The sequence below is a fragment of the Linepithema humile genome, chromosome 5 (genome assembly GCF_040581485.1).
Source record: "Linepithema humile isolate Giens D197 chromosome 5, Lhum_UNIL_v1.0, whole genome shotgun sequence".
Taxonomy (NCBI): Eukaryota; Metazoa; Arthropoda; class Insecta; order Hymenoptera; family Formicidae; genus Linepithema; species Linepithema humile.
The window spans coordinates 509,424-534,621 of record NC_090132.1 but is presented as its reverse complement, the minus strand read 5'-3'; the positions used below and the strand labels follow the sequence as shown (position 1 = coordinate 534,621).

At 39.9% G+C, this 25,198-nt stretch overlaps 1 protein-coding gene across 3 annotated transcripts in view; it reads right to left on the bottom strand.

Annotated features, from left to right (window-relative positions):
- Positions 1-25,198, bottom strand: part of LOC105675335 (protein prickle) — a 110,037-nt gene that overhangs the window by 36,216 nt on the left and 48,623 nt on the right. The window contains exon 1 of one of the 3 annotated variants that reach the window (XM_067356430.1): positions 5,334-5,474. The exons of the other annotated variants lie outside the window; for them this stretch is intronic. Within the exon in view, the coding sequence (XP_067212531.1) occupies positions 5,334-5,434 (101 nt within the window). The 5' untranslated portion in view covers positions 5,435-5,474. Of the gene's footprint in view, positions 1-5,333; positions 5,475-25,198 lie in introns of those variants that run through there. 3 annotated transcript variants of the gene reach the window in all.

Genomic DNA, 25,198 nt, shown 5'->3' with positions numbered 1-25,198 from the left:
TAAAATTCTGCGAATGTCGCTGGTGTTAAACAATGGTGCGGTGATTTCTTGAGCGCTGCCTTTTACGCATTCAACGACAGGACCGACTCGTTCGTTCATTTCGACCGTATTCTCGGTCCTTCCCTGCTGTTGGACATCTCGTCTCCCTTCGGGGCATTGAAAGGCAGCTGCTTACGACGCGCGTAAAATACGAGCAGCAAAGTATTACGAGCGTTTCGATCGATCGATTGGAAGGACAGAAGAGAGAGGGAGAGAGAAGGTAGAGAACCGTCGTTATTTACGCCGGATTGAATACGCAACACCGATGGAAGTGGTAGAACGCATTAACGGATGAAAGGGATCATTGAAAGTAAGGTACTTCATTCAGCAATGCTGTTAGCAACACCATCGCGTTACACGTGCATTATAAAGAGGCTAGTAAATAAATATTGTATAATAAAGATGTTATATGAAAAAAAAGGCTATAAATGTCGTATATTATCAGAAACTTATTGAGATGTTTGAGAAAGTTGTGCGAGAATGCTACGAAGAAGTTTATAAATACTGCACAAAATTAAGTAAATATTGAAATAATCATCTCGAGATGATGATATTGTACGAATTCATGAAATATCAGCAGATACAAGATGAATATCGAGAAAAGGGAAAAAAATATGTAACATCAATGCCGGTCCCATATACTGTGGATTTCGTTGGACGCGGATAGGAAAAATGGCAGTAAAGCCAGATTTAATAGAGTTCTCGTGCAAACTCGCGTCGTGTCGGTGCTGTGTAACCCTGCGACCTGACGTCGGCATATTGCATTATCGCCCGACTTATGGGATTCCATATTCAATATGATAGTGAGCTGGGAGGTTAGAGGGCGGCCGAACGATCCCAAAACGATCTCAGAAGGTGGAACGTATTTCAAACTTGACGGTTTCTTACGGAAAAAGGACTGGGCGACAGACTTTGCTTGCCAGAAGTGTAGTACTATATTACGCAGCGATATGACCCATACGTCAGTTCGCAAAGAGACCTGGGGAACTTTTAAAGTGAGAGTTTATATTGCGCTTCGAAAGCTTTCCTATTTTACTACAGCAAACAGACTGTCACAAAATTTGTGATACGATAAAAGTGGTAGTGTGATGTATGGTTCTATAATAACAAAAGAAAAAAAAAACAGAAAAAAGACTATGAGAGATCAAGCACAGACGTTGGGACGCAAAGGATATTACAAATCACAATTGTAATATCTTTTGCGCCTCGACACCTGCGCTTGGTTCTCATAACCATTTTTTAATTTTTTTATTTTTTTACTTTTTTTTTTAAATAAAAATAATGCTCGTTAAAAATAAATTCAATTAAATTTATTTAATGCACGCAGAATCGTGATATTTAAGTTTTAGGTCAAAATTCTTGGAGCCAAGTCCACTGACAACATTTTGTTACTTATCTTTGTAAAAAAACCTATTTTATATTCATTTTTAACCTATTTCAATTTTAATTTGTTATCATTCAAACAGAATCGGCTTTAAATTGATTAAAGAAGAAAAACTACCTAATTACAAGAAAATTATGTAATTTTTAATATACCCTATATAATAAATGATGCTGTAAAGTTGTAAAAAATAAAACGAATCGGATAAAGAATACGCAAGACGATATATTATGAAGCAAGGAAAAGAAAAATGAAATGAATCTCATAAGACCTAAAGAAATAGAAAACATCTTCAGCTTGTAGTCGAAGCGCCTGCTGCAAACCACTTCGACAGATTCACTGCGTTGCGGTTTGCCTGCGCACAGGAGTATCCAGTCCTCCGTAATATATAAAAAGTGCACTAACACTTCTATGAATCAATATTATCGCATTACTTTTCCAATAATTTACAATAATATTTCCATCATTAAAATTTAATTTTAATTTTCATCATAGACTATCCGTTTAAACTGTTGTAAAATATTCATTAAAATTTTTACAACAATTTTGTTATAATAAATTAGATATACAGATTTTTCCTTCGGGGCAACTTGGTAAGTAATAAAATATTGGCATGGAAATCATAGGAAAAACGTGCGTATATCTTTGAAAGAAACGTGGTTCGAAACGTGGTATATGTGCGGATAGAATATGGAAACGGATACTGTGAGGTTTCCAACCGCGTATTATGGTCAACGCGCTCGCTATAATAAAACTATTCCTGTCGTAGCTTACGCAATGGGAATGGCGGGAACGAGAGTCGAATCCCGTAGGATATAAATGCCGCTCCCGGAGTGTTCCCTTTTGACCGTGTGGCCAGCACACGGTCCGTCGTCTCCTCCTTGCGTAGATTCAATCACGACCCCTCCGACTATACCGACGAAACTCGCGTCTCGAATACCAAGCGGACCTTCTCTTCGCGGAGCTGCGCCCCGGCATTAGAGCGTCCCGTCTTTTTTGATCGTGACGAGAATCGCGTTCCCGTCGGGAATTCACCTTGCTCGCGCTCGCTCACAACGCGTCTCGACGACGGACGAATTTCCTCGCTCGTTTTTGTCGGATCCGGTTAAATGCCGGGGAGACCGCTATAGAAACCACGCCCTGAAGGTCATGTTGAGAGACTTTTCTTCATAGAATACAATGATCACGTGAAATGTAATAATTCATATCGCAGTTGAAGAAAAAATCGCATGAAATCGGAATATCGATAATCAATCTCGGGATCTTTAGTGATTCGAAAATATCTATTTGGATAAAAAATACTGAGAAATAATGGTAGCAGTCTAAATTAATATTTAATATTTAAATTTTAATATTTTTGATAGTGTGTTAATTCTTGCCATTTTGAATTCTTTTATACTATCCATAATATATCGCAAAGCACACTTTATCTTCGACACGAGTTAACATAAATCGTACTGACAATGAGACAGTACGATGGATGATTATTAAAGTTTAAACTCACTAGAGAAACGTGTCGAAAAAAATACGAAGCTTCTACTTATCTAAGGGGAACACAAAACCACTCATTTGTGCGCACACACGTTTCAGTTCACACGCGAAAGCATGCACATGCGAGCAAAGAAAGTGCTCCTCGATCGATTTTGCGCTCCACGCGCTGCTTTATCTCCTCTTTTCTGTCGGGCGGCCTTTTATATTGTTCCTGCGGCTTTCTCGCTACGACTTAACGGAGCTGTAGATCCAATAAGACGTTTTCCCCGAAGTTTCGGCCCGCGGCCGCTCAAGTTTCGATGGAAGTCTATCGTCTGAATACCAAATACTTGGTCTCGCGCGCTTGAGGGAAGCGAGACAAGGGGATCAGCGAGATCAGTGCGTCCCTAGAGACGCCCGTTAGAAGAGAAAGAGATCGTGCGCGTCCGCACACAATTTTGACAGCATCTGGAATTTTTATTGATAGCAAACTCCTGCGCGATAGAAGTTTGGAAACTCGAACGATAACGTATTTATTACACCCGTGTGTAAAATGATGCAAGCCTGGCTCTTCATTAAATATGCCGCTAAATTGTAGTAATGTGTTAGAGCATATTAATTTTGTGGAAAACATTCGAATAAACGTATATTTTGAAGTTGAATAAAAAAATTCTCGTATTTCCATTTTCAATCTTATGCACCTTTATGTATACATGTTTATATTTAAATCTACTTATCATTGGAATTTTGAAAGCTTAATAAGTAAAATAAGAAGAAAAAATTTATTAAAAATTTGCAAACTGTACATCGAAAATGGCGCACTTAAAATTTATTCAATTACTCAAAAATTTAAAATGTTGCAAAAGTAATCGAGAGGATTAAATGCGTGCAAAGCGACAGGAATTAATAGTTCGTTTTGACTTCATCCAAGGTTAAATTAAGATGGATTATCGAAATAATGGCAAGGACCGAGTCTAAACGAAGCGGTAGTTTACACGGTAACGAAGGACCTGTGCGCAAACGAGTTAATACGCATTATTCCCAACTGTGGCAGAACGCAAAATCTACGACGCGCGCGAACGAGACATTAGTTTGCCGTGCAGAGGATTACCGGTAGCTATAGCTCGTCCTTAATCCTGATTTAGGGATTTCGAAACGCGCGCGCGCGAACCTCTTCGCGTTCTCGACAAGAAAACGGTTAATATATCGGCATGGTAAGTAAGAGGCGATTTAAGTTGGTTGGCGAGAGAACTCGTTAGTGCTTTACACGTCTTTGTTTGATTTGCAAGGTAATTAAACAAATTCGTAAGCAATTATACACTCCGCACAAATACACAATGTATGTATAATGCTTTTAATCTCCATATTTATAAGAAATGTGTAATGATAGAAACAGATTCTCTATATGCACACGACTGGATGCACGCGTGTGCGTGAATGATGACGTAACACACGAACGTGTAGATGCGTACATTCTTAGATGGCTGAATACGCAGATTTGCATATCTGTGAACATCTAGATTTCCAGAAGCAGTTATGCGAAATTTATGGACGCGCGGAACTCTGCAAACCGCAGCAATGTGGATATACGCGTACGTGATTTCTCGAAAGCAAGTACATAAAAGCCATGGCATAAAATATATAAATCTATATATTTACAGTAAAGATATTGCTCCCTACTACTTGCAAGAAGATAGTTAAATAATTAGCGAAGCGGTCTGTAGATACGCGATTTCTTTAACTATGAGATCCGACTGGCAAGCGTGACGCTCTACAAGAACCAATTAAAGCGGATCGGTTACATCTTTGACGAAGGCACGGTAATCGAAACCGAGGAGGACGCCTAAGAAGCGAATAGGACCGTCATCTTATGGGACTTCTCGAGACGATGTTAGCAGCAGGTGCTTTAGAACTCCCTCGCGCTTCACGATTTATGATAAGCGTATCGTCGTCGTTGTCGCATATACCTCGCAATAGCGCTCCGTGAAATTCCGTACTGTGCGCACGAGTATTTTCAATGTACATATAAATGTGTCAACAAATAAAAAAAATTGAGCGATAAATAATGCTAGCGTTTTCACGCAAGAGCGAAGCTATTGCAAAAAGAAAACATCGTGAATTATGTTCGCTTGGGTTTTTGCAGCCTAAGATCTAAGTCAATTTTCGGTAGAAAAGAGTTTCTTATCAATCAAGAAATTGTCAATTTTCAAATAATTCTATTGTAAATATTCTATTCCATTGTAATTATTTAAACAAAATTTATGCACGATAGAGTTGAAGTTGAAACTACTTCCAATGTTAAAATTGTAATGCGTATTTATGGAAGATATCTCCATCGATAAAATTGAAATTGTATTTTAATGCCGATAAAAATAAAGAGAAAAGAGGAGAAGAGCTTATGCTTTTTGCATAAATTACGCCACTGTATTCGCGGGAGATTTACCTCACGTTCGCGAACGCGATGCGGGAATGTTGCACGTTTGTCATCCGCCATCGCAGCTGCTCGCCGATGGTGTAGTAAGGTCCTTGCGAGAAACGACGCATCCTTTCCGCACACTTCCTGTCGATACCACAAAGCGTCCGATCGAAGTTTCAGCGAAACGAACGTGAGCGACGCGAGGGTGACGCGCGCCATGATCCAAGGGTTGCAAACCCCGCAGCGGCGACGGCGGTGGCGTTCACCCTCCGCGTCACGGCGACACTTCTGCGCGAACTAATATTATTGTTGTCGAATGATATAGGAGCGTCATGATGCACTTGATGCGCATTGCGATCCGATATATTAGGAGAATCGCTTCCGCCACGATCAACTATGACATCTGTGGATTTGTGGCCGCGTGTATGGATCGTACACGCGTGTAAGATTTATAGACATGTAGATTGCAGACGCGTAAATTCATCATCGTCCGTTGTGGAAGCGTCGATGCGTCGATTCTGGATTTGTCGGATTCATGATTGCATTGTAAGAGTACACGTTGACAAATACACAAATACACGAATGCGCGATGTGTGCGAATTTACGTTATCGTGGATACACGTATTCGTAAACGTCCGAATTTATGGATGCGTAAATTCGCAGATGTGTATTTTTGGAATGGTAAAATTTGAGAGTACGAGAATTTAGGAGTCAGTCAACATACAAATTTACACGTATTTAACACGGATAAAACGTGTAAATATATGTGTTACACTTGAAAGGGTAGAAACGTTCGAGCGGCGCATACCAAGTCGACGAACACGTCAGAAATGAGAACAGAGATTCTCGCGCTTTTGTGTTCTTTTTTTTCGTTTTTATCCGAAACACGGTCGCGAGGCGAACGGGTAAGCGTCGGACGAAATACTAGCGTCGGCGATATCGGGGGTGCAGTTGTAAGGGCGCGCCCCTCGTTACGAGCCCCCCGTAAGCTTGAGCTCGCGCGCTCGTGTATATGCACGCGTGTGTATATATACACCCGATACCGTGTCCACGAAGGGCTCCCCCGACCTGCCGTTGCCTGTGTTACGGCCGCAGCTCGTCCTCCCTGCCACGGCTATGACTAATAAGAAGTAGAAGACCGTGTCACACGACGGGTGCATCACACGTTAAACGATGCGAGTATGACGTGTTATCGTTCGCGATTTGTTAGAAGAATTGTCGAAAATATTTCCAAGTTAGAAAGTTTAAAGCTAGTTATAAATGTACATATATGATCTCTTTTCGAAAAAACATTTACTTTTCAGTTAACTTGTAATAAATTTTCTTCCCTTATTATTTTATTATACTCCTGACTGTCATGATTAATGAGTTTATTTATTGCAAAATTGATATTACACTTAAATAAATGAAAGTATCAATGCTGTTTTTAAAATAATCAACCTTTTATACGCGCTACCTTATGCGACTGACTGAACTCGCTCGTCCATCGGTGCGACTTTATCGCTGCGACTCGTCGAGACACGTTATAGATTTTTTGTGAGTTGCTTTCATCACTTTAATATTTCCAATATGACTAATTTCCTTCGTTTTTATTGTACAATTTGACGTAAACGTTAAATCATTTCTACAGAACATAATTTTGTCTTTGATGAATTCTTACATACTTTGTATACGAGATCGAATGTCTCCGTGCTAGAATACGCGTACTATCATAATCGGCGTTACAGTAATCTCAGTGACACCGGGTGCAACCCCGACTTTCACCCTTTATTCCGTTCTACGCCGCTTAGATGGGCCATCTCGTTTCGCCCTAGCATTTTCCTCTCGCAGGCGTGCGAGCGACAACCACGCGTGTTTTTATCGCGCACCATATGTGTGCGCGCGCGAACCACCCTATATAAATATATATTCTCCTAACCCCCGCAATGGTTAGTACATCAAATTTTCTCCTGGAGGAAAGTCCCATGTGTCGCGCGATCGTTCGCGGAACGTTTGGATATATGTAAAACGCGAATCGAGATTCGCGCCGCGTCCCATGACGCTCGCGTAATGATCCTCTGGAGGAAAAATGTCGCGGGTGGAACCGGTGTTCGATTCCACCGAGATTGCTTCTCGTTCCGCGAGAACGACAAGGGGACATTGAAATCACGCGTGATCATTTGCATTTTCAAAGAATATGTTCCGCGTCTTTCTCATATCACTAGCGGGAGTATTGACGGAAGAAAATGGCAATTTTCTTAAAATTTTCTCTTTTTATAAATTATTTGCATATTTTTTATCTCTTAATTAACACAAAGAGATGACGAATAATAAGTTTAATAAAAATTTAATAATAAAGATTATCAAAATGTTTTTTCAATTTATTTCAGTGCATAAAATAACGCGCAATAATGAAACACGATTATTAAATTAATTCTTTTCTAATATAAAATTTGTATGAAAATTAGATATATAAATCCTGCATAATAATTAACATAAAAAGATTTGAAAAAACGATATTCTTACTATATAAATACTTGCTATTTTTTGTCCTATCACGTAACACGTTTTATTAATTCTTATGTGCCATCGTGTAAAAAGAGTACTGTGTGTTCATTGTGATTTATGTGCAACCTATTTCGTTCCTCAGATTCACTTCCTCGCCCATGAGTATTAGAGTCGAGTACAGGAACTTCGCATTTTACGGCAATTATGTATATTACAGCGAATGCGTGCCGAGATAATTCCTCCACCCTGTAATTCCGTAACCACCCAGAAGTCCAAGCCTTGCATTCTCCCCTCGCGGAGTTTCGCCGACGGCGGCGGTTTTTTTTTCATCAAACATCAAAAGTGTCAGCGGAATGTCCCGACGCAATGAATCGTGCGAAAAACGGATGACGCGGGACAATGCGATAAGCGTGAAAAAGCGCGATATGGACCGACGGGAATGTCGATTTGTAGATGGTGCTGCAGGTGCATCTCTCCTCAATGCATTTGTCGGAGTTAGCAGCTGCCACGAGTGAGAAAGGGAGAGACGAACTAGACAGATCGATGGCTATCTCGTTTGAATGCGATTGGTCCGAGAACTCTGTGAAACTCAATGTGAAAGCGAAAGGACACGGGAGAGAGTGAAGAGTGACACAAATTGAACGAGACATGGCAATATACAGAATAAATAATTGAGTGTATAATTTACGAGTACGTGAAGACTTTCAGCTAAAATTTAGCACGCTACAATTTCATTTTATATGTACATCAAATTCCGGTGTAAAAAATTTCAGAGAAAAAATAACGTAGATAGAAGAAAGAGAAATTACAAAGATAATTCTAACGGACTTCCAAACATGTACAGATGAAGAAAATACAAGACGACAACGTCGCGGAGATGAGTAAAAAAAAAGACAAAGACTGTAAAGAATCGATACGTATCAGAAGGTGATAAGGGATGAAAGAAAGGTAATAAGTAATGCCAACAGGGGGTAAAGAAGCATTCCCGCTGATCGCAGAAACAAGACAGGGGCCGGACTTGTGGAAAATAAGGTAACGAGAAGAGGAAATTCGCCGAAGGAAGGGTCCGAGGACACGATTCAACGAGGGGTCGAGCGAAAGGGCAGAGGGCTGAAAGAAAAATCACGTCAAATATTTGTTCCAGCGCGGCGCGGGCGGTATCGCCGAGAAAAATTGGCAAATCAAGAGAAACTCGCCCGATGACAGCGAAAGAATTTTATTCGAAACAAACACGAGAGGGGACAGTCTCATCCAATCTTATGATTTCGTGTTTACTGTGTCCTGCGCGCCCTTAGCAGCATATGAAAAAAGTATCTTTCGATGTCTCGCAGGCGATCAAAAATTCACAGACTTACGCACTTACGGGTTTAAGCGTTTACCGACTCAAATATTGCCAACAAGGGAATTAGAGTAATCCGGACAATCGCCCGAAGCGTTATTGAGTCAATTCTCTACTGGCTTTTTATTCCAATACGATTCGCTCGGAAATAAAAGTACACGTGAAAAATATCAGCAATTTAAAAAAAGAAAATAATGCGCGATAAACGTTGCAAAGAATATTAATGATTTTAAAAATACGTTAAATCAAGTTCACAAATATGTGTATGTATATTTTATTTGTGTACGCGTTCCTTGAAGTAACGCATTATCAAACCGTTGCATGCAGCACCGTAGCTATCTAGAAATCTATACGTCTTGATTAGTTGGAGTAGATCGTCTCGCACACGTCACAGGTAATTGCAGATAATCCCTTTCATGTGGATTGGCGTGACTGAAGCAGAACGCACGATACGACGCACATAGTACCATAGAACCCGTTATACCGTTATATGTCAATAAAAAAAAAGAAGTGGATTTTATAAAATTTACTTTTCCAAAGATCTTTCAAAATAAAAGAATATTTAAACTAAGAAAACATGATGAAAAAGTGGTATTGTTTCTTGACATTCAATAGAAAAATTGTCTAAATTTTACAATCAAAGTCAACCATTTGAGAGTTCTGCAGGATGTCCATCCTGGCACGGTGCACCGGAAGAAGGCCTCACCGCACGAGGAGTAGCGTGTTTCTATTTTCGGACGACATCGCACGTCGTCGTTCGCTTTCAGACGTCGGATATTTTTAAGGTTTCTGTTCCGCGACGCGCACAACGCACGCAAATCCGCTCATTCCCGCTTGTGCGGCAGATCTGTACATGCAAACGATAAAGACTGACGGGATGTCGTCGGGACGCAATATTTTCATGGTTGCCGTCGCGGTTGCCTCTCGAGATTTCCTTTCATCGTCATGACTTATAGCACGACTCAATGACTTTGGAAAATGAACGATTCTTCTTATTCGCGTTTTTATGCTCGGGCTTATGTAGGTTTTAATTGAACTGTAGCGTATCTGGCGTGTCTGCTCGTTGCGAGTCGCGCGGGACGATTCACATCGTGCAAGCTCGTTATTATGCTTGCATATTAATTCGCGCTTGCATGTAGTTGGCGGAAGAAGCGTCTCAGATGCGGCTCGACATCGATCGTAGATTTAATCTTTGAGCCAAAGTTATTTCTGGCTGCACAAACGATACAAGATAATTCAAAGTCTTATTAAGTCGTTTGGCAGTATTAATAAATTACGAAATTGATTGGTAATGTTAATAGTATATGACAAAATAAATTATTGAAATGTAAATCGAGTATATCGTGTTTTGATCGATTTTAATTTGCAATAAATTTCCTGCAGTTTAATTAACTATAAAAATTACGATTATTTAATTAACAAATAAAAATTTTTAATCTGATTTTAGAATCTGCCATTATTTTCAAACTAAATAAATAATGTTATAAAACTTAGAATATTAAATTTATGATACAATTTACAAATATAATAAATGAACAGATTTTTCACATATTTAAATGTCCATTGATCTTGTGTGATCGTTGCTTTCATATATTTTATTTTAATTGCGAAATATCTAAACAAGAATACATTTCATTATTTTGCCTTAAATAGGACGTCTTCTATTGCAATTCTATCCACTGAAAGCGCACTATCGCATTAAGTTGTAAAAGTATGTAAAAACGGCCACAAAGTTCTACTTATCGTCAAGTGGTTTGCCGCGCGCTTTACGATTTCGCATGAAAACAAAACAGCGTTAAATCAAGCTTTATCTGAGACAACAGGGACACACTAGGGTAAACGCTGCTATAAATTCGTGCATATTCCTCCGCGCGCGTAAACGCAAATGAAATTCGCTTTGTGTGAGAGATGCAGACGCAATAGCTCGCACGCGCACTCACGCGGTAAGTCTCTGCGTGCGATATTCGTCGAAATGGTTTCCTTCAATTACCTCTCTTCTGCGTAAAAAGTGCGTACGCTTATTGTATTTTTAATGTTTAAGAGAAATTGGTTCACGATTGACTTGTTTAATTAACAGCGGTGAATATGTACTAATATCTGCTTGTAAATTTCCGTGAAACCATAACTTTTTCAGTAGCAAAGAAAGATATCGTTGCGCGTGAATGGATTGATGCGCTATTGAAGCGGCGATTCTCGTTGTCAGTTCCGCAACACGGCAGCCGAGCAGCACCAATGAAGCGTGTAACGAAATCTGCATGGTGTTCTAAGCGCCTGCGGTATCACGCTGGTACTAAAAGAGTTAAAATCTAAACCGCGCCTTCCTGCGTGCAGGCGTTAAATAACCCTTTATCTCTCGCGTGCGCGAGCAATGGTACGCAGGCACGCGTCACGTCGAGACATAAACCGTGAGTCAAAGTTCGAGAACGTGCAGTGTTTATTATCCCTTTCGAAACATGACGCGCTATATATAGTATTAGCATGCATCAGTAACTTCTAGATAGAGAATTACTGTCACTTTTATATTAAGAAAATTCATATTTTGATACATAAAAAATAAAGTATCTTTCATAATTTAATATGCGACAATGATGAATGCAATTGCAAAACTAGTTCATTTCTGAAAGCAATAAATATGTTCGCTCATGCCAATCCATTTCTTCTAGTTTCAAGAAATACACGATCAAAGAACAAATTGGAAAGCGCTATACGATTTCTTGGGTGAAACTATTTTCGGTTCGCACTGATATACTATGCGACTAAACGAAATAATCGATGTGTGCGTTTTCAAGAGAAGTCTATATCGAGCACGTTAATTTTATTCGGAATAATGAATACAGATTTAGCTATATTTAAAAACGATTTGCGACCCCTTCTAAAGCGTTTAATATAAAATTGAGAACACCTGTAATATGTTGAGATTTCTAAAATATATCTCTGTTTTATTATTTAGTTTATCATTTTTGATTGTAGTAAAAATATCCTTACAAATTTTTCAGAAACTTTTAAAGTATTTTCTATTCCTGGAAATATTTTACACTTTAAAGATATATTTGAAACTATATTGTAAAATACATATTTTTGCCACTTTATGGTCATAATAATTTTCTGTTTTCTAAGTGACATATTTCAAAGAAAATTATATTAAAAAGTGAAAATAAAAATATAAAAAGTTTTCTCTCCTATCTATAAACTTTACGTTGAAGTGTCTTATACTTTTTAATACAAGTTTGACTTTACTTCCTCAATTTTGTCAAGTTCAGAGTTTATAAGCATCTCTAGATTCAACATCAAGGATCCTAATAAAGCCGAAAGGTGATCCGAAGCGACACGCGGCGTGGCGTATCTCGCTTGGCAAAGTATATTCGCCGTTGAGGGAATTAGCGGCTCGACAGCAGACGAAGGGTTGCAGCTAATGGGGTCTGACGTTGACGAATCTCCAGGTTACGAAGTCGTCAACCGCGACTGGCCTCTCGCACTGCCAGGAAAGTTCGCAACAGCCAGGTTCGCGCTTGGTGGTTTATCGACGGCTAATCCGAATCACTAATTTCCGGTAAACGAGATACTTGAAAAGTTAAGATTTTCATTATCCCGTTCCGTGCTAATCCTTTGCTACTCTTTCACGTAGATAATATGAAATATAGTTTAATAAAATACCTTTACACCGCTATGTTATTAGATAAATAATAAACGACAAAGTTTAAAAAGAATTTCTGCACAATTTTCTCACAATCGTATTAAATCCAACTTCACGAGATCTATGACTTCAAGAGCGCCAAATTATCACCGACGACATGTCTGGTCGCAATTTTATGGACAAAAATTCTTTTCTCTATTCAAGCAATTTTAGACGATCGCATTTAAGAAAGGAGCGGACAATGTCGATGTGTATCTATAACTAGATCGATAACAATCTTCTTCTTTTGTCGCTGACTTTCATGACTTTCACGATAGCTACAGATTCACGGAGAATGAAAGGCAAAACTGTTCGGCCAGCAGGCGTCCACGAAAGACAAATTCCAGTCTAACTCCCGAAAAGAGGGACTCTTATCGGCGGCCTCATCTGGAGGAGCCTCATCCAGGCTCGCCACGAGCATGCGATCCGTGGATCTCTTCGAATCTCGTCTCTGAATCGGGTGCCTTTATCTCTTTCCGCCGCTTAGCCCCGAAAGGGATTACTTTCCCATTAGGATCTTGTCTTTCAGGAACAAATAGTCGAAACTCGAGCCGGCAGCTACCGGCAGAACGGCGATTTTTCTTTGGCAAAAGTCCTTATCAGTGCTTCGGCAAAGTGTACCGTTCTCTCTACGACTCTTAATCTGGATTTCACCGCTACTCGGCATGCATCGAGCATTCTTCCCATCGCGATTCTAAAACGCAACCAATTCCGTTTTAACAAATTTAAAAAAAGCAATTGCAAACCGTATTTCGCTTGGATTTTGCAAGAATTTTGACGTATAATTTTCACACAAGTTTTTACAAAAAATTATCAGCAAAACTACGCCTTTTCCGTCTTTTAATAAGAAGATGTAGTGTTCGCAGAATTGAAGTTCTCGTATTCAATTAAAAGAATATAATTAAAGTAGCTATTATTTATCGGTAAGTGGATTAGTTGGCAATAAAAAATTTTCGAGAATCCGATTCCGAGAATCTTCGTCATAAAGATAAGCATACTGCAGCTTTAATCTCACTGCGACGAACAAGTGGATGCGAGCCTAATTAAAACTCGCAACGAGCAATACGCTCAAAAGAACGTACTGCGCGATGCAGCATGTTTCTTCAAGCAGATGCACCCTGGTTACACTTAACGAGATATAGCAAAAAGCGCCAACTGCTAATTGGCGCTTCTCGAAAGACTGCCGCTCCGATGGCATCTTCTCTTCAAGTTGTTTCCCCTTTCCCTCCTTCTTAGGCAAGGGATCTAAGCGAGTTTCTCTACTACATTGCCCGCGTTGCACATCGCGAATTTCGTAATCCTTTCGGTATTTGCGAAGCAGATTATCTATGAACCATTTATACGCTCGAATTATACGCTATCGCGCGGCAGACAATCGTCAAATTGAGTAATAAATTTGTGTATCGATTATCAGTAATAAAATCATGTAAACATAGAAAAAAGGAAGCAGAAAAATTTAAAGATTGAGAAAATTGCTTAATAATCAAAAAATCGAGTAGACTAAATAAACTTACTACTAATTAAAAGAAAGATTTTGATATAACTAAGTTACCTGTTATTTCATGTAATTGTGTCAGATCACTGATTTTCGCTGTTCACTCTTTTTTACGCTCGATATGTGCGTGTTCATATCCACATGAAAAATCACTTCCGCTTTGTGGATCAATCGTGATTGATTTGCCGTGCGATGAATTTTCACGACGGTTAAATCATTGAAAGTATATTCGCGAACAATTAAGAAACTTCGAGTCAAAAGTTGAACTTATTCGCGACTGACGCGAATCGCGGAAATGTCAAGCGACGCGAAAGGAGTGAAATGCTCCGTGCTCGTGATGACATGACGGTACGTGGCACGCGCCTGCGACTGGGCGCAAAGCATTCCGACGGTGGGTCCGCGCACGAAATCTCGAGTTCGGTCGCACTCGGTGTTGCTCGCGAGTGTTCGACTGTGAAGCACGTGGCCGCGCGACCACGCTGCTATGTGTCGTTCTGTCCCCGCGCACCCGTCCTGCTTCCCCTCTATTTTCTATGTTCATGTATAAAATATAACTAAAATGGCATACTTTTAAAAAATTATTTTCTGAAAAAGTACAATACAAAAATTTCCATGGAAGAACCATTATTCATTCACAAGATTAAAGTTTTAGTTTTGGAAAATAAATTATTTCGAATTTTACTGTATTTTTTCACATTGAAATTACAAATGGTATTTTTATCAAAAGAGGTGCATCCGGCACATCGACATTGAATTAATACTTGTATTTATTTTCACCTTAACCGCTATATGTTCCAGATGATTTATGTACAGTTCACAAAAGCTATGAAAGACACGTTTACTTTATAAACTTCTACTTGACCATGATGCAACAGATCCTATTACATATGTGCACGCATTTGAGTGCTTCGAACATTCGTATCGTATATCAGATAGTATAACACACGAAATACTTTTTCAGATTAGCTAGGCGCATACATCAATGTCATCGAAAACAGACGCATCGCGGGATAACGACGTAATCCTGAGACGGATCGTCGCGCATCCGTTATTTCGAAGTAACGAAGTAGGTTCTCGAAGAGTGATAAATCGTGCAAAAATGCGGGTTCAATTCGATTTCATCATTCGACAGAATTTATCACGAGATAACGTTTCAAGTAAAAGTCTGTGAATAATCTATAAAATGAAATGTCATCTGTTTTGTTAGAAATATTTAAAAATCAAATTCTCGAAAAAGTTTTTCTTTTTTTTAATTTTCTCTCGCGTATAACTTTATAATATTAATTAGTATTAAAATTTGCAATTCTATATAGACGCTTCTTTTTAAAGCTTTTGCGCTTTCTAACACAAAGTACCGTTCCTTTCATTAAATCCGCACGCTTTGGTAACAAATGAAGCGAATTGAGTCGTTTCTCGATTATTCAAGACAGACGTTACGGAATAACAGCTACTGAACATTATACGAAGGATAAGAGGGTAGTTTGGCTTATGGATATCAGTATAGGCATTTGCGGCCCCCTAAAAGCTCACCGCATTAGTATTCGCCGCGGATACACGTTCGCCTGATGAGCTCACCCTGTCGTATCATCCCTTGTTCTAGAGCAATGACGAAGACTCCCACGTCTTCCCGAGACGCAGGTATTTCAAATAAAGTCTAAGAAAAGCCATCAAAAAATTCTCCTTCGATCAATCGACGTTCTTTAAACAGTCTACGTGAAAAATAAGAAAGAAACTGGCATTTTTTTTATATACGAAGGAAAGTCACAAAGTTTTAAAGAATTCCATTTCTTAAATGTCCCTTTCATCTTTGTCTTAAATTCTAATTGTAACAGCTATTCATTAATCATTATATTTTGCTACAGATTTATAAAATATTTAATAAGATATTAATAGAACATTAAGACAGTATCTATATATAAAATGCGCTATCTTATTCCCATTGCTCGTCATATAAACCTTGATTTTACTGTTTCCACGTTCTTTTAAAGCAAATAATTAAATAACATGTTTGCATAATTATAGATGATGGTCGTGAAGTTCAGATCATCAACATTACGAGTAATTACGAGTTGGTTTTTTCGTTGCAAACGTTTACTTGAGCGTTTCCACGAACCTTTCTTTGAATAAAAAGTCAACAGTGGCTTTGCATACAAAATCTTGAGGCGAGTATTCATTAAAGTCCAACTGGTTACTGAAAGCACCGTAAAAAGCCGATCGGTCCATCAACGAACTCGCCCAGGGACCGAGAATCGGGGGCGAGGGAGGCAATGTCGCTGGACGAGGCAGGACGGATCGTCGGGCTTTGCATAAATTTCCGTGCAGTCCGCCCGCGCAAATCTAGAGTTTATCTGGCGCAGAGTTTCTCCCCGATGAGCGATTCCCATGTAAACGACATCCGGTATACTGCCCTTTGGCGACTGGTCGTAAAAGCGAGGAAGAGACACTTGCCGCGAGTCCCGCTTCTGTCTCTTTCGTCCCACCCTTCACGTTCAATCGGTCCGTTCCTACTTTTTCTCAATTTCCGACTGTTTCACCGGGATTTCTCTTTTCCTTTACTTAGAAATCACCGCGAACGATCTATGTTGAGAGTGCGCGCGGCGACGATTCCGTAGAACCGAATGCGGATGTAGAGGTAAGCGAACGACCGCAAATTCTATTTGCTCTGATGGAAAGCACGAAGAGAGAGAGAGAGAGAGAGAGAGAGCGTATATCTTTCAACGAGGGAGCCCGCCTACAGCAACTGTGTCCTACGTCGCCCCTACGAGCGTAGCAACCAAGCGTATTGCCGAGTGCGATCCGTTGCCACTTATGCGGAGAAGCGTACACTGCTATTCGTTGATGGTATGGTATTGTGTGGAGACGCGAATGCGTTTAATTTTCATCCGACCGATTCAATCTATTTCTCATAAAATTCTCATTGCTACTATTAGTTATTTAATAAATATCTTTCATTAAATGTGGTTGTTTTTTTATTTTTTATTTGTTCGAGAAACTAATAACGAATATTAATAATTTGATTGATTAGGATAAACTGTACTTTGCTCACGTAGATTTTTAATGTGACACTTCAACATATCAAAATAATATAATTATTTTGAAAAATTAAATGTTGATGATGATGTTGAATCAATTTTTTTCCTAAGCAAAAAATAAAATTAACTTTTTCAAGCAATAATTTTGAAGAGTACGTATAATTTGTTAATATTCTGTAAATTAATAAAATATGAAAATGTAATCAAAGCATTTGTATACTCTAAAATAATAAATCCATACGAAATTGATTACATGTATAAGCAAAGTTAAATAGATTTATTGGTGTAGGTAGGTATATCGCCGAGACCCTCTCTTGAGACACACCATCAAAGAAGGACACTGCACACGCATGTATTCTAATGGATCTCACATTCCCGCCTCTGATCGTAAATCCCTGTACGAGAGTATTCCCCCACAGTTTCTCGATTCCTTGCGCAAGATATTCGGGAAAATAACGTATATTGGTCCTTGCCAGTAAACAGCGGTGCGCACACGGCCAATGATAAAAATGGGGCTGATCGAGCGCGCGTACCGCGCTCTTCCCTCGGGAAGATAAAAATTGAGTTACGACTCGTAACGCGGCCAATGCACCCGCCGACCCTCTCGAACGTATTAATCGCCGCTTATGCCATCATAATCGCGCGGTCGTCATTAACGAGCCAGGCAATTAACGACGACAAAGACTTTATATTCCCCGCGTAATGGTCCTCTCCCTTCAGGCCTGACAAAAGACGCGGATTAGAAAGGATTCATTTGTCGCGTCGGAACACGACGGTTTACGTCGGATTTCACGAGATAAATTATAATTGCACCGACAAAATAGAGACATTCGAGGCAACGATAAAACCTAGACAATCTTAACTATCCGCTGTGTTCGTATGTCATTTCTTTCAAGACCAAGTAAAACACAAGATTAATAGCAGTCTTATTATTATACGCAAGCTTACTATCAAGCATGTTTTATAAAACAATATAATGTTGCTCACGTTTGATATAATAGATAAGCAGATGATTTATTACCAAGCATCAAAGTTACATGTCTACTTAAATTTTTACACTTTTTTCTCAATAGTAAATTGTCGTCGAGCGAAAAGTGTTTAATTTTTTTAATAAAAAACGTTTGCTGTCATATAAACTCTATTCTCGAATTTTACTCGTGCAACTGACTGGCATTGTTTAATTTCAAGCACTCGATGGAGCGATATGTAAGCAAAAATGTTTGCGCAAAAAGAGGTAAAAGTAAAAACTATAATGTATTGATTTCTATGAATAATCCAATTTCAGCGGATGACGGCAACATCCTTTCTCAGCGGGAAAGCAATTTCGTCCGATAGAGTTAAAAGCTCCGAGGCGACGAAAGGCAAGTGCACCGCGTCAACGGCACGGTGAGAGCGCGTTTCTATCAACGGCACGCTGCGAGAAGGATGGAAGGGTTAAGGACAAGGGTGTGAATACGCGCGATTCATCAGTACGGGATTTGTCTGTGTGTATTGAAGATTACGCGCACCCCGCGGGCTCGGACGCGCCGCGTCCTCGTTAAGAAGCAAGCGCGCGCGTCATTTCTCGCGTCGTCAGGAGGACTCCCATAATCATGCGTCCCCTTAACGACACGTATTTTTAACCCCACAAATTGAACGCCGCCACGGCCTTTCTCGGTGCGTCGCTGCGAGGATTTGCGTCGTCACTTCACGAAATAGTCGAAGGATCGCGCTTCTGGATCGCTGGGAGCGTGACGAACGAGAAAACGAGGCGACTTCCGCCACTCAGTCGAGTATTTCCGCTGAGAGAAAGAGGGTTTCCTGCGTTTCCCACTGTACATTTGTCGACCGGTGCTCGTTACTTTTTATTTGTCGCAAGAACCGTTCATTACTCACCGCTATTCTACCGCAAGATGAACGGTGAATTTCGCTGTGTTTTATTATTAATAATCGAAAACCGTAACTTTTCGGCGGATTCTAGTTTGATTTTCGTATATCATAGAGTTTGTCGAACAGATTTGCGACGACTGTTACATCGATACTATATGAAAATGGAATGTCACAGTGGAATTTGAACAAATGCGGCGATTCTCCTTTAAGCGTCTTTTCTACATGCTAAAATAAAACTCGTAGCCGCAAATCGAATCTTCAAAAGTGAGTTTATCACAATTGTAGCTTGACGTTAGAAACGATTCGGGAAATCGTCTCTCATTTGCGAAGGATCGTGTTTTTTTTTTCTTTCTTTCTTCGACATGTATTTAATGTTGCGCAGTAATGCGCCTTCGTCTGAGAAGATCGAAATCATTAGTCGCAAAGTTTGTTAGCGGTGCTTATTTATGCATCACGCTTTACAGTAAGTGGAATTTCTCGATAAACATGCAAACGCTGGCAATTATACAAGTTGTCCGATATCGGCAGCCGAGACGCCGAAAGGGGTTCGGGTCACGCGCAAATCCCGAGGGTCTGCCACGAAAGAACGCCGTCGCTTGTTGTCTCGTAAATTCATGCTCGAAACTGCGGTAGGTATATTCCGAGCAGCATGGTTTTTTTCGTTGCTGCACCATCATAAAAAATACAAACGTTTCGATAGTCGATATATCATCGTGTTCGGATAACATGAACACAAACACCAACGGTACTCTCAGGTTTGCAAATATTATGAGCAAATAACAAGCTGCCGCTGATTGGATCTCAGATTTTCGCAATAATATAAACTTGATTTTTGCATGACATTGTGTGCATGTAATTAATAAGACAACGTAACAAAATGTTGCAAACAAAAATCTGCAGTTGCGTTGTACAATTAAATAATCATAATTTTTTAGCGCAAATTTCTTTCATACTTATTTTAAGAATTATCTAACTCACACACAAGCCCAAAGTGTTAAAATCGGTCACACTTACGATATGATATACACATTTATCTCTTTCAAGAGAGAATAATGGAAAAACTAAGTAACTCGCTGACTTGTCTTCCTATTGACTTCCTATATTCGCGGTATAAGGTTTGGCCTTGATGCGAGCCAGGACTATAGAAAGCGAGAGCTACGGAATAAAGAAAACAAGCGACTTTCGCCCCCTCGGTACTTGGCGTGACGCATCAGTATTCTGGAATCGTGCCGGCCGTTCGTCTCGCGAGACAAGAATTCAAACCATTCCGATCGAATTTTCCGCCGGTTCACGGAGCGAGAATTTACGATGACTCGCCCTTCGCCAAAAACCTGTACAAGAGGTCCCTTTTCGCTCCTGCCTTACGCCACCGCTTAATTGCCATCGAAACAATAAGAAGTAGCGAAAACTTTCTGGACGATATTCAATTTGGCATCGACGATCGCGGTTTCGCTGGGAAACTTTGCGCATCAAATTTAATTGTCTAATAAATCTGAAATACTAGCTACACATGCATGTCAATTTGTAACGAAGCGTTATGCTTTTATCAAATAAAATCGCTAATTATTTATACAATTATTAAAAAATCGTTAAAACTAAAGAAAATGCAACTCAGACCTTGTATGTCGGCAAGAACATTGTAAATAATTAAAAGTGAAAAATTTTTAATTAAAGTTGAGCTAAATTAAGTTCCACAAATGAGAACGAATAAAACTTTATTCGCAATTTCAAGTGTAAATCATAGAATTTTAATTAAAATTGAAATTATCAAAATATATTAAGAATACTATCTAATACGAAAATCTCATCACGTCAAATATAATTCCACTCAAGACTGAAATTTATCGCTACTTGAAAAATGTTAAAAACGCATTTACTCGACTCCGTCAATAATACGGTTGATTATTGTTGCGGACGTTAAACGTCGATGATAAATCCGTCCATTTGTGCATTTGCTTATCTATCCATCAGCGCGACTGCTATTTTCCCTCGTCAAAAGCCTTTACCGACCCTCTGCTATATTATTTTTAATTGAATTCTCGCGATGAAATTTCATCCCCGACACCGTCTCCTTCTCTCTCGCCGTATTAAGTCGAGGGACCATTTCGCAGCCATTCTTTCTCGCTCCGGCTTTCTCTTGACTCGACTCACTCATCCCCCCGGCATCTGTTCTCGCTCGTACCAGCCAGCTTCTTTTCAGACAATCGTACTTTCATGTACTCGCGCGACGGCTTTTTGAATAAAACGCAATCCGGGATCTGTGCAAAATCACGACGAAGAGGCACTGCACACCGTTTTCAAAACAGATAGCAATCGTCATTTTACTCGGAGGCGCGTCTACGTGCATAGAATGCAGCAGCCGTGTGCAGGTGAAAAAATACACAACCCCTACAACAATTGTTTGTGCTTCAGCGCCATGTGCGACGCACCCGGTGTTGTGACATAGTGACTCGAAATACAGTACGTTGCTTTTGCGCCGATTTATCTTCCGTTGTATAATTTGCGAGTATGCAATTTATCCCGAAGACCCTATAGTTTGACTTTTAATTATATAAAATTATTTATTATGTATCTTTTTCTATAATAGATATTTTACGTATTTCAAAACAAATATCTATATTTATTTCTAAATTTTTTTTATTTTATATATTGCAGTTTCGCAGCAAGTTAACTTTTTGATATAAATATATTTAAAACGCTTCCACGTCTACGACGCGTTACATAAACGCGAACGTACATCATACCATTATTCCGTCTATCGACGATCCAGGATTGGAAATCCAGTTCCTCGACCGTCTGTTATTCCGCCCACGCAGTTTCTATCGCGTACGCGAGCGCGGGTGCTATAAGCGAGAAAATGTAGGCGGAGAAAAGGGATCGTATCTTGAAATTAATTTAATTAGTGGTCGGTTTAACCTCAAACTCCAGTCAAACACTCGTTAATCGCACCTGTCGTTGTTATCGTCGTCGACGTCGCTCGCCGACGCCGCAGTCGTAACAATTACTTATTGTACGACGCTTGATTAGCCTAACCGAGCGTGTGAGCGAGTATGCTATTTCTAATTTCCAGCGGCGCAGTTTAGCACTCGCTAACGTAATGACAAAATTTAAGACAATCTAATAAAAGTTCTTCATTTTCTTATTTTTTAATAAATTATTGTCTTATAATTTCCTAGCGCACATATATCTCAAAATTATTTTCGCTTGTCTCACAGACCTTCGGAATTTTCGAAAGAACGACGGAGCCGTCATCAAACCTTTCGTGATCTTGGAATCTGAAAGTCAATCGGCCGAAAGAAGGGGAAGAGGAATGCCCGCCCTCTTCGATGAAATCAAGGAAATTGGCGGTGGACGTTCTCTCGCCATGTAGGCCGGCGAGATTCTTACCGGGCCTACTTCTCGGCCTCCGGCCTCCTTTCAATTAACGCCTTTCCCGGGCGATACGCTTCTCCCTTTCTTTGTTCCCGGTGAATACCTCGCGGGAGGGAGAAGAAGAGACACCAAGGGTGGAGAGAAAAGTCTTTATCACGAAAGCGAGAGCGTCGGCTTCACACCGGGAAACGACGACGGTGAAGGAGCGGTAAAGAGAGGGTGCAGGTGGGTGAAGAGGGCGGAGAAGGGATCGGACGGAGGATGGCGTGTTATGGGGTTTTCACGGGTGGTGCTCGCGGGAATTTGCATACAGAGCATCTGTCACCAGCCCCTTAGCCCAGCTCCGGCCATTCTCGACTCGGAATATCTCCCGGCGCGGATCTAGGGGATAATGGGGACCATTCTTATGGTAAATCGGACGGGGGAGGGATTGCCTGTGATTCGGCGCGGCGCGCTACCTTAAGAAACTGCCGCGCCTAGTGCGCGCAAATAGCAGCCGATCGCGATGTAACCGCCCGGATTTGGAGATTGCGCGAGTCCGCGGCGCGTGGTCGATTTTCCTCGGTTTCGTCATCGCAATCGCAAAGTAGATCATTTCTAATTATAATAATTAATAAACTATACTGCAAGATTTCTAAAGTGTGTAAGATTTAATAATTGGATCTGTTTTAATACAATCTTCGGTAATTAGATTAGTTTTAATATGATCTTTTACGACAGAGAAATGCAAATATGAACTGATGCGTAGTAATTTTAAGTAGATCTGTATAATGGTTATGCCACTCCTAACACGAAGACGCAATTAATGTTATAGCGTTTTATGAACTTTCGGTCACATTATCTCTTATCGAGAGGACTTAGACTCACGGACATTTGGTAGTTTAGTTCAGTCGAGAAAGACGGCAAGAAAAGTTTAACGATGTACCGTCGAGTATCTCTCGCTTAAATTAATCGACAGCAACACCCCGGTAATTAGATACCGCTATTAGCCGTGACTCTCACCCCGCTATACATATAACGCGCAATACCTCCATTTACAATTTTCTCTTTACTACCACCTCGCATCAACCATCGTCCATGTTAATGCACGTAATAAATGCCGGAGTAAATTTAAACACCGCACGCATATATGCCTAGTTAAGTCCCCCAAAATTTCATTACACATACGCGACGCGCAAAAAAATGCCATCTGCATACTATAATTTTTCACCGTACACAGCTTTTATTTTTAAAATTATTTTCATATTATATTCTGAGTTTTCGTGCTATTTTTAATTATTAATAATAATTTTTAAAAGATTTTACGATAAATGGCTTTATGTGGATAAAAGAGACATTTAATTGCGACAATGAATTGCATTAAATAAATTGCTCTTCGCGCTAAATAAATTATTCACAAACGTATCAAAATATTTAGTTGGAGTGCTAGAAAGATATTGATCGATTAAGAATATTATAGATTTAAAAAATAAGCTAATAAATTTTAATGTAATCTTACAAACCTGACTTACATATATTTGATAGTAAATTGATTAATTAAAACGAAATAAAAATCACTCGTAATGACTAGATTTGGGAGCTTTCGACGGTTTGTCGAGCTCGTCGTCGACCTCGATCCCTGTCGCCCCCATCTCTCTATCGTTCTCTTCTACGATCTCCGAAAATGGCTTTCCGAGCACGAATCGCGCAACACATTGAAATTCACCGCGAATCTCGCTTTCCATCTCTATTCCCGTCAGCCAAGAACGAAGCCACGCGCTTTGATCCGCAAGCCACCATCCCTCTCGCTCCTTCTCTCACCTACGCGCAGAGAGTCAGCTACCTATCTATTCTTCCTCCCCCCCCCCATTTCTCCCTCACGCGTCGTTCTGTTTTACTCTCCAAGCACATCCGCCTTCGCGTCCGCCGCGACGCCCTTTAATTTAGCGCCGGGTTCCGTCCCTCCGTGTCCCTATCTCATCCGTCTGTCTCTCGCAAGCGATCGATTCGCACGCACGCGCCTATTCCTCTCTCTTTCTTTCCCTCTATCTCTCTCTTTGGATCGTTGCGCGTGTTTTTGCATCTCGCGGAACACCGGTATTTACGGGGACCACACGCCGAGGTTTCAATCGTTCTCGCACTTGTTAGTTTGTCGCATTCCACTCACTTCGTCTTTATCTCGTCTACTTGTCACGCGCATGATCGATTTACATGTGTCATTCAGTCTTCCTATTTTCTCCTACCCCCCCCCCCCTCTGTTTATCTTGTACGTAAGAGTAGATGGATCGCGGTCAATGATTGATCGCCAATGAACGATCTCTAAATCAAGAGATCTGTCAATTTAATTAATATGCAAGATATCTTACAATTAGATGCGATGAAGATAAGATTTTAATAATAGGTTTCTCGCCTAATTTATAGTACATTTTTTCTGATTAAAATAATTTCAACACGTGTAGCTTTTAGTTAAGCATTTAGTTAAGCAATTTTTCGTGAACTGAATTTCAATTTAAAAGCAAATAACTTGTTTTAATACTTCGTTAAAAAAAAATACTAGTATTTAGTAGCTTTTTTCGGTTTGTCAATTATTTGTTCGGCTTTGTCCGACATTTTGTAGAGGTTTACAGATGACTCGTTCTAACATTC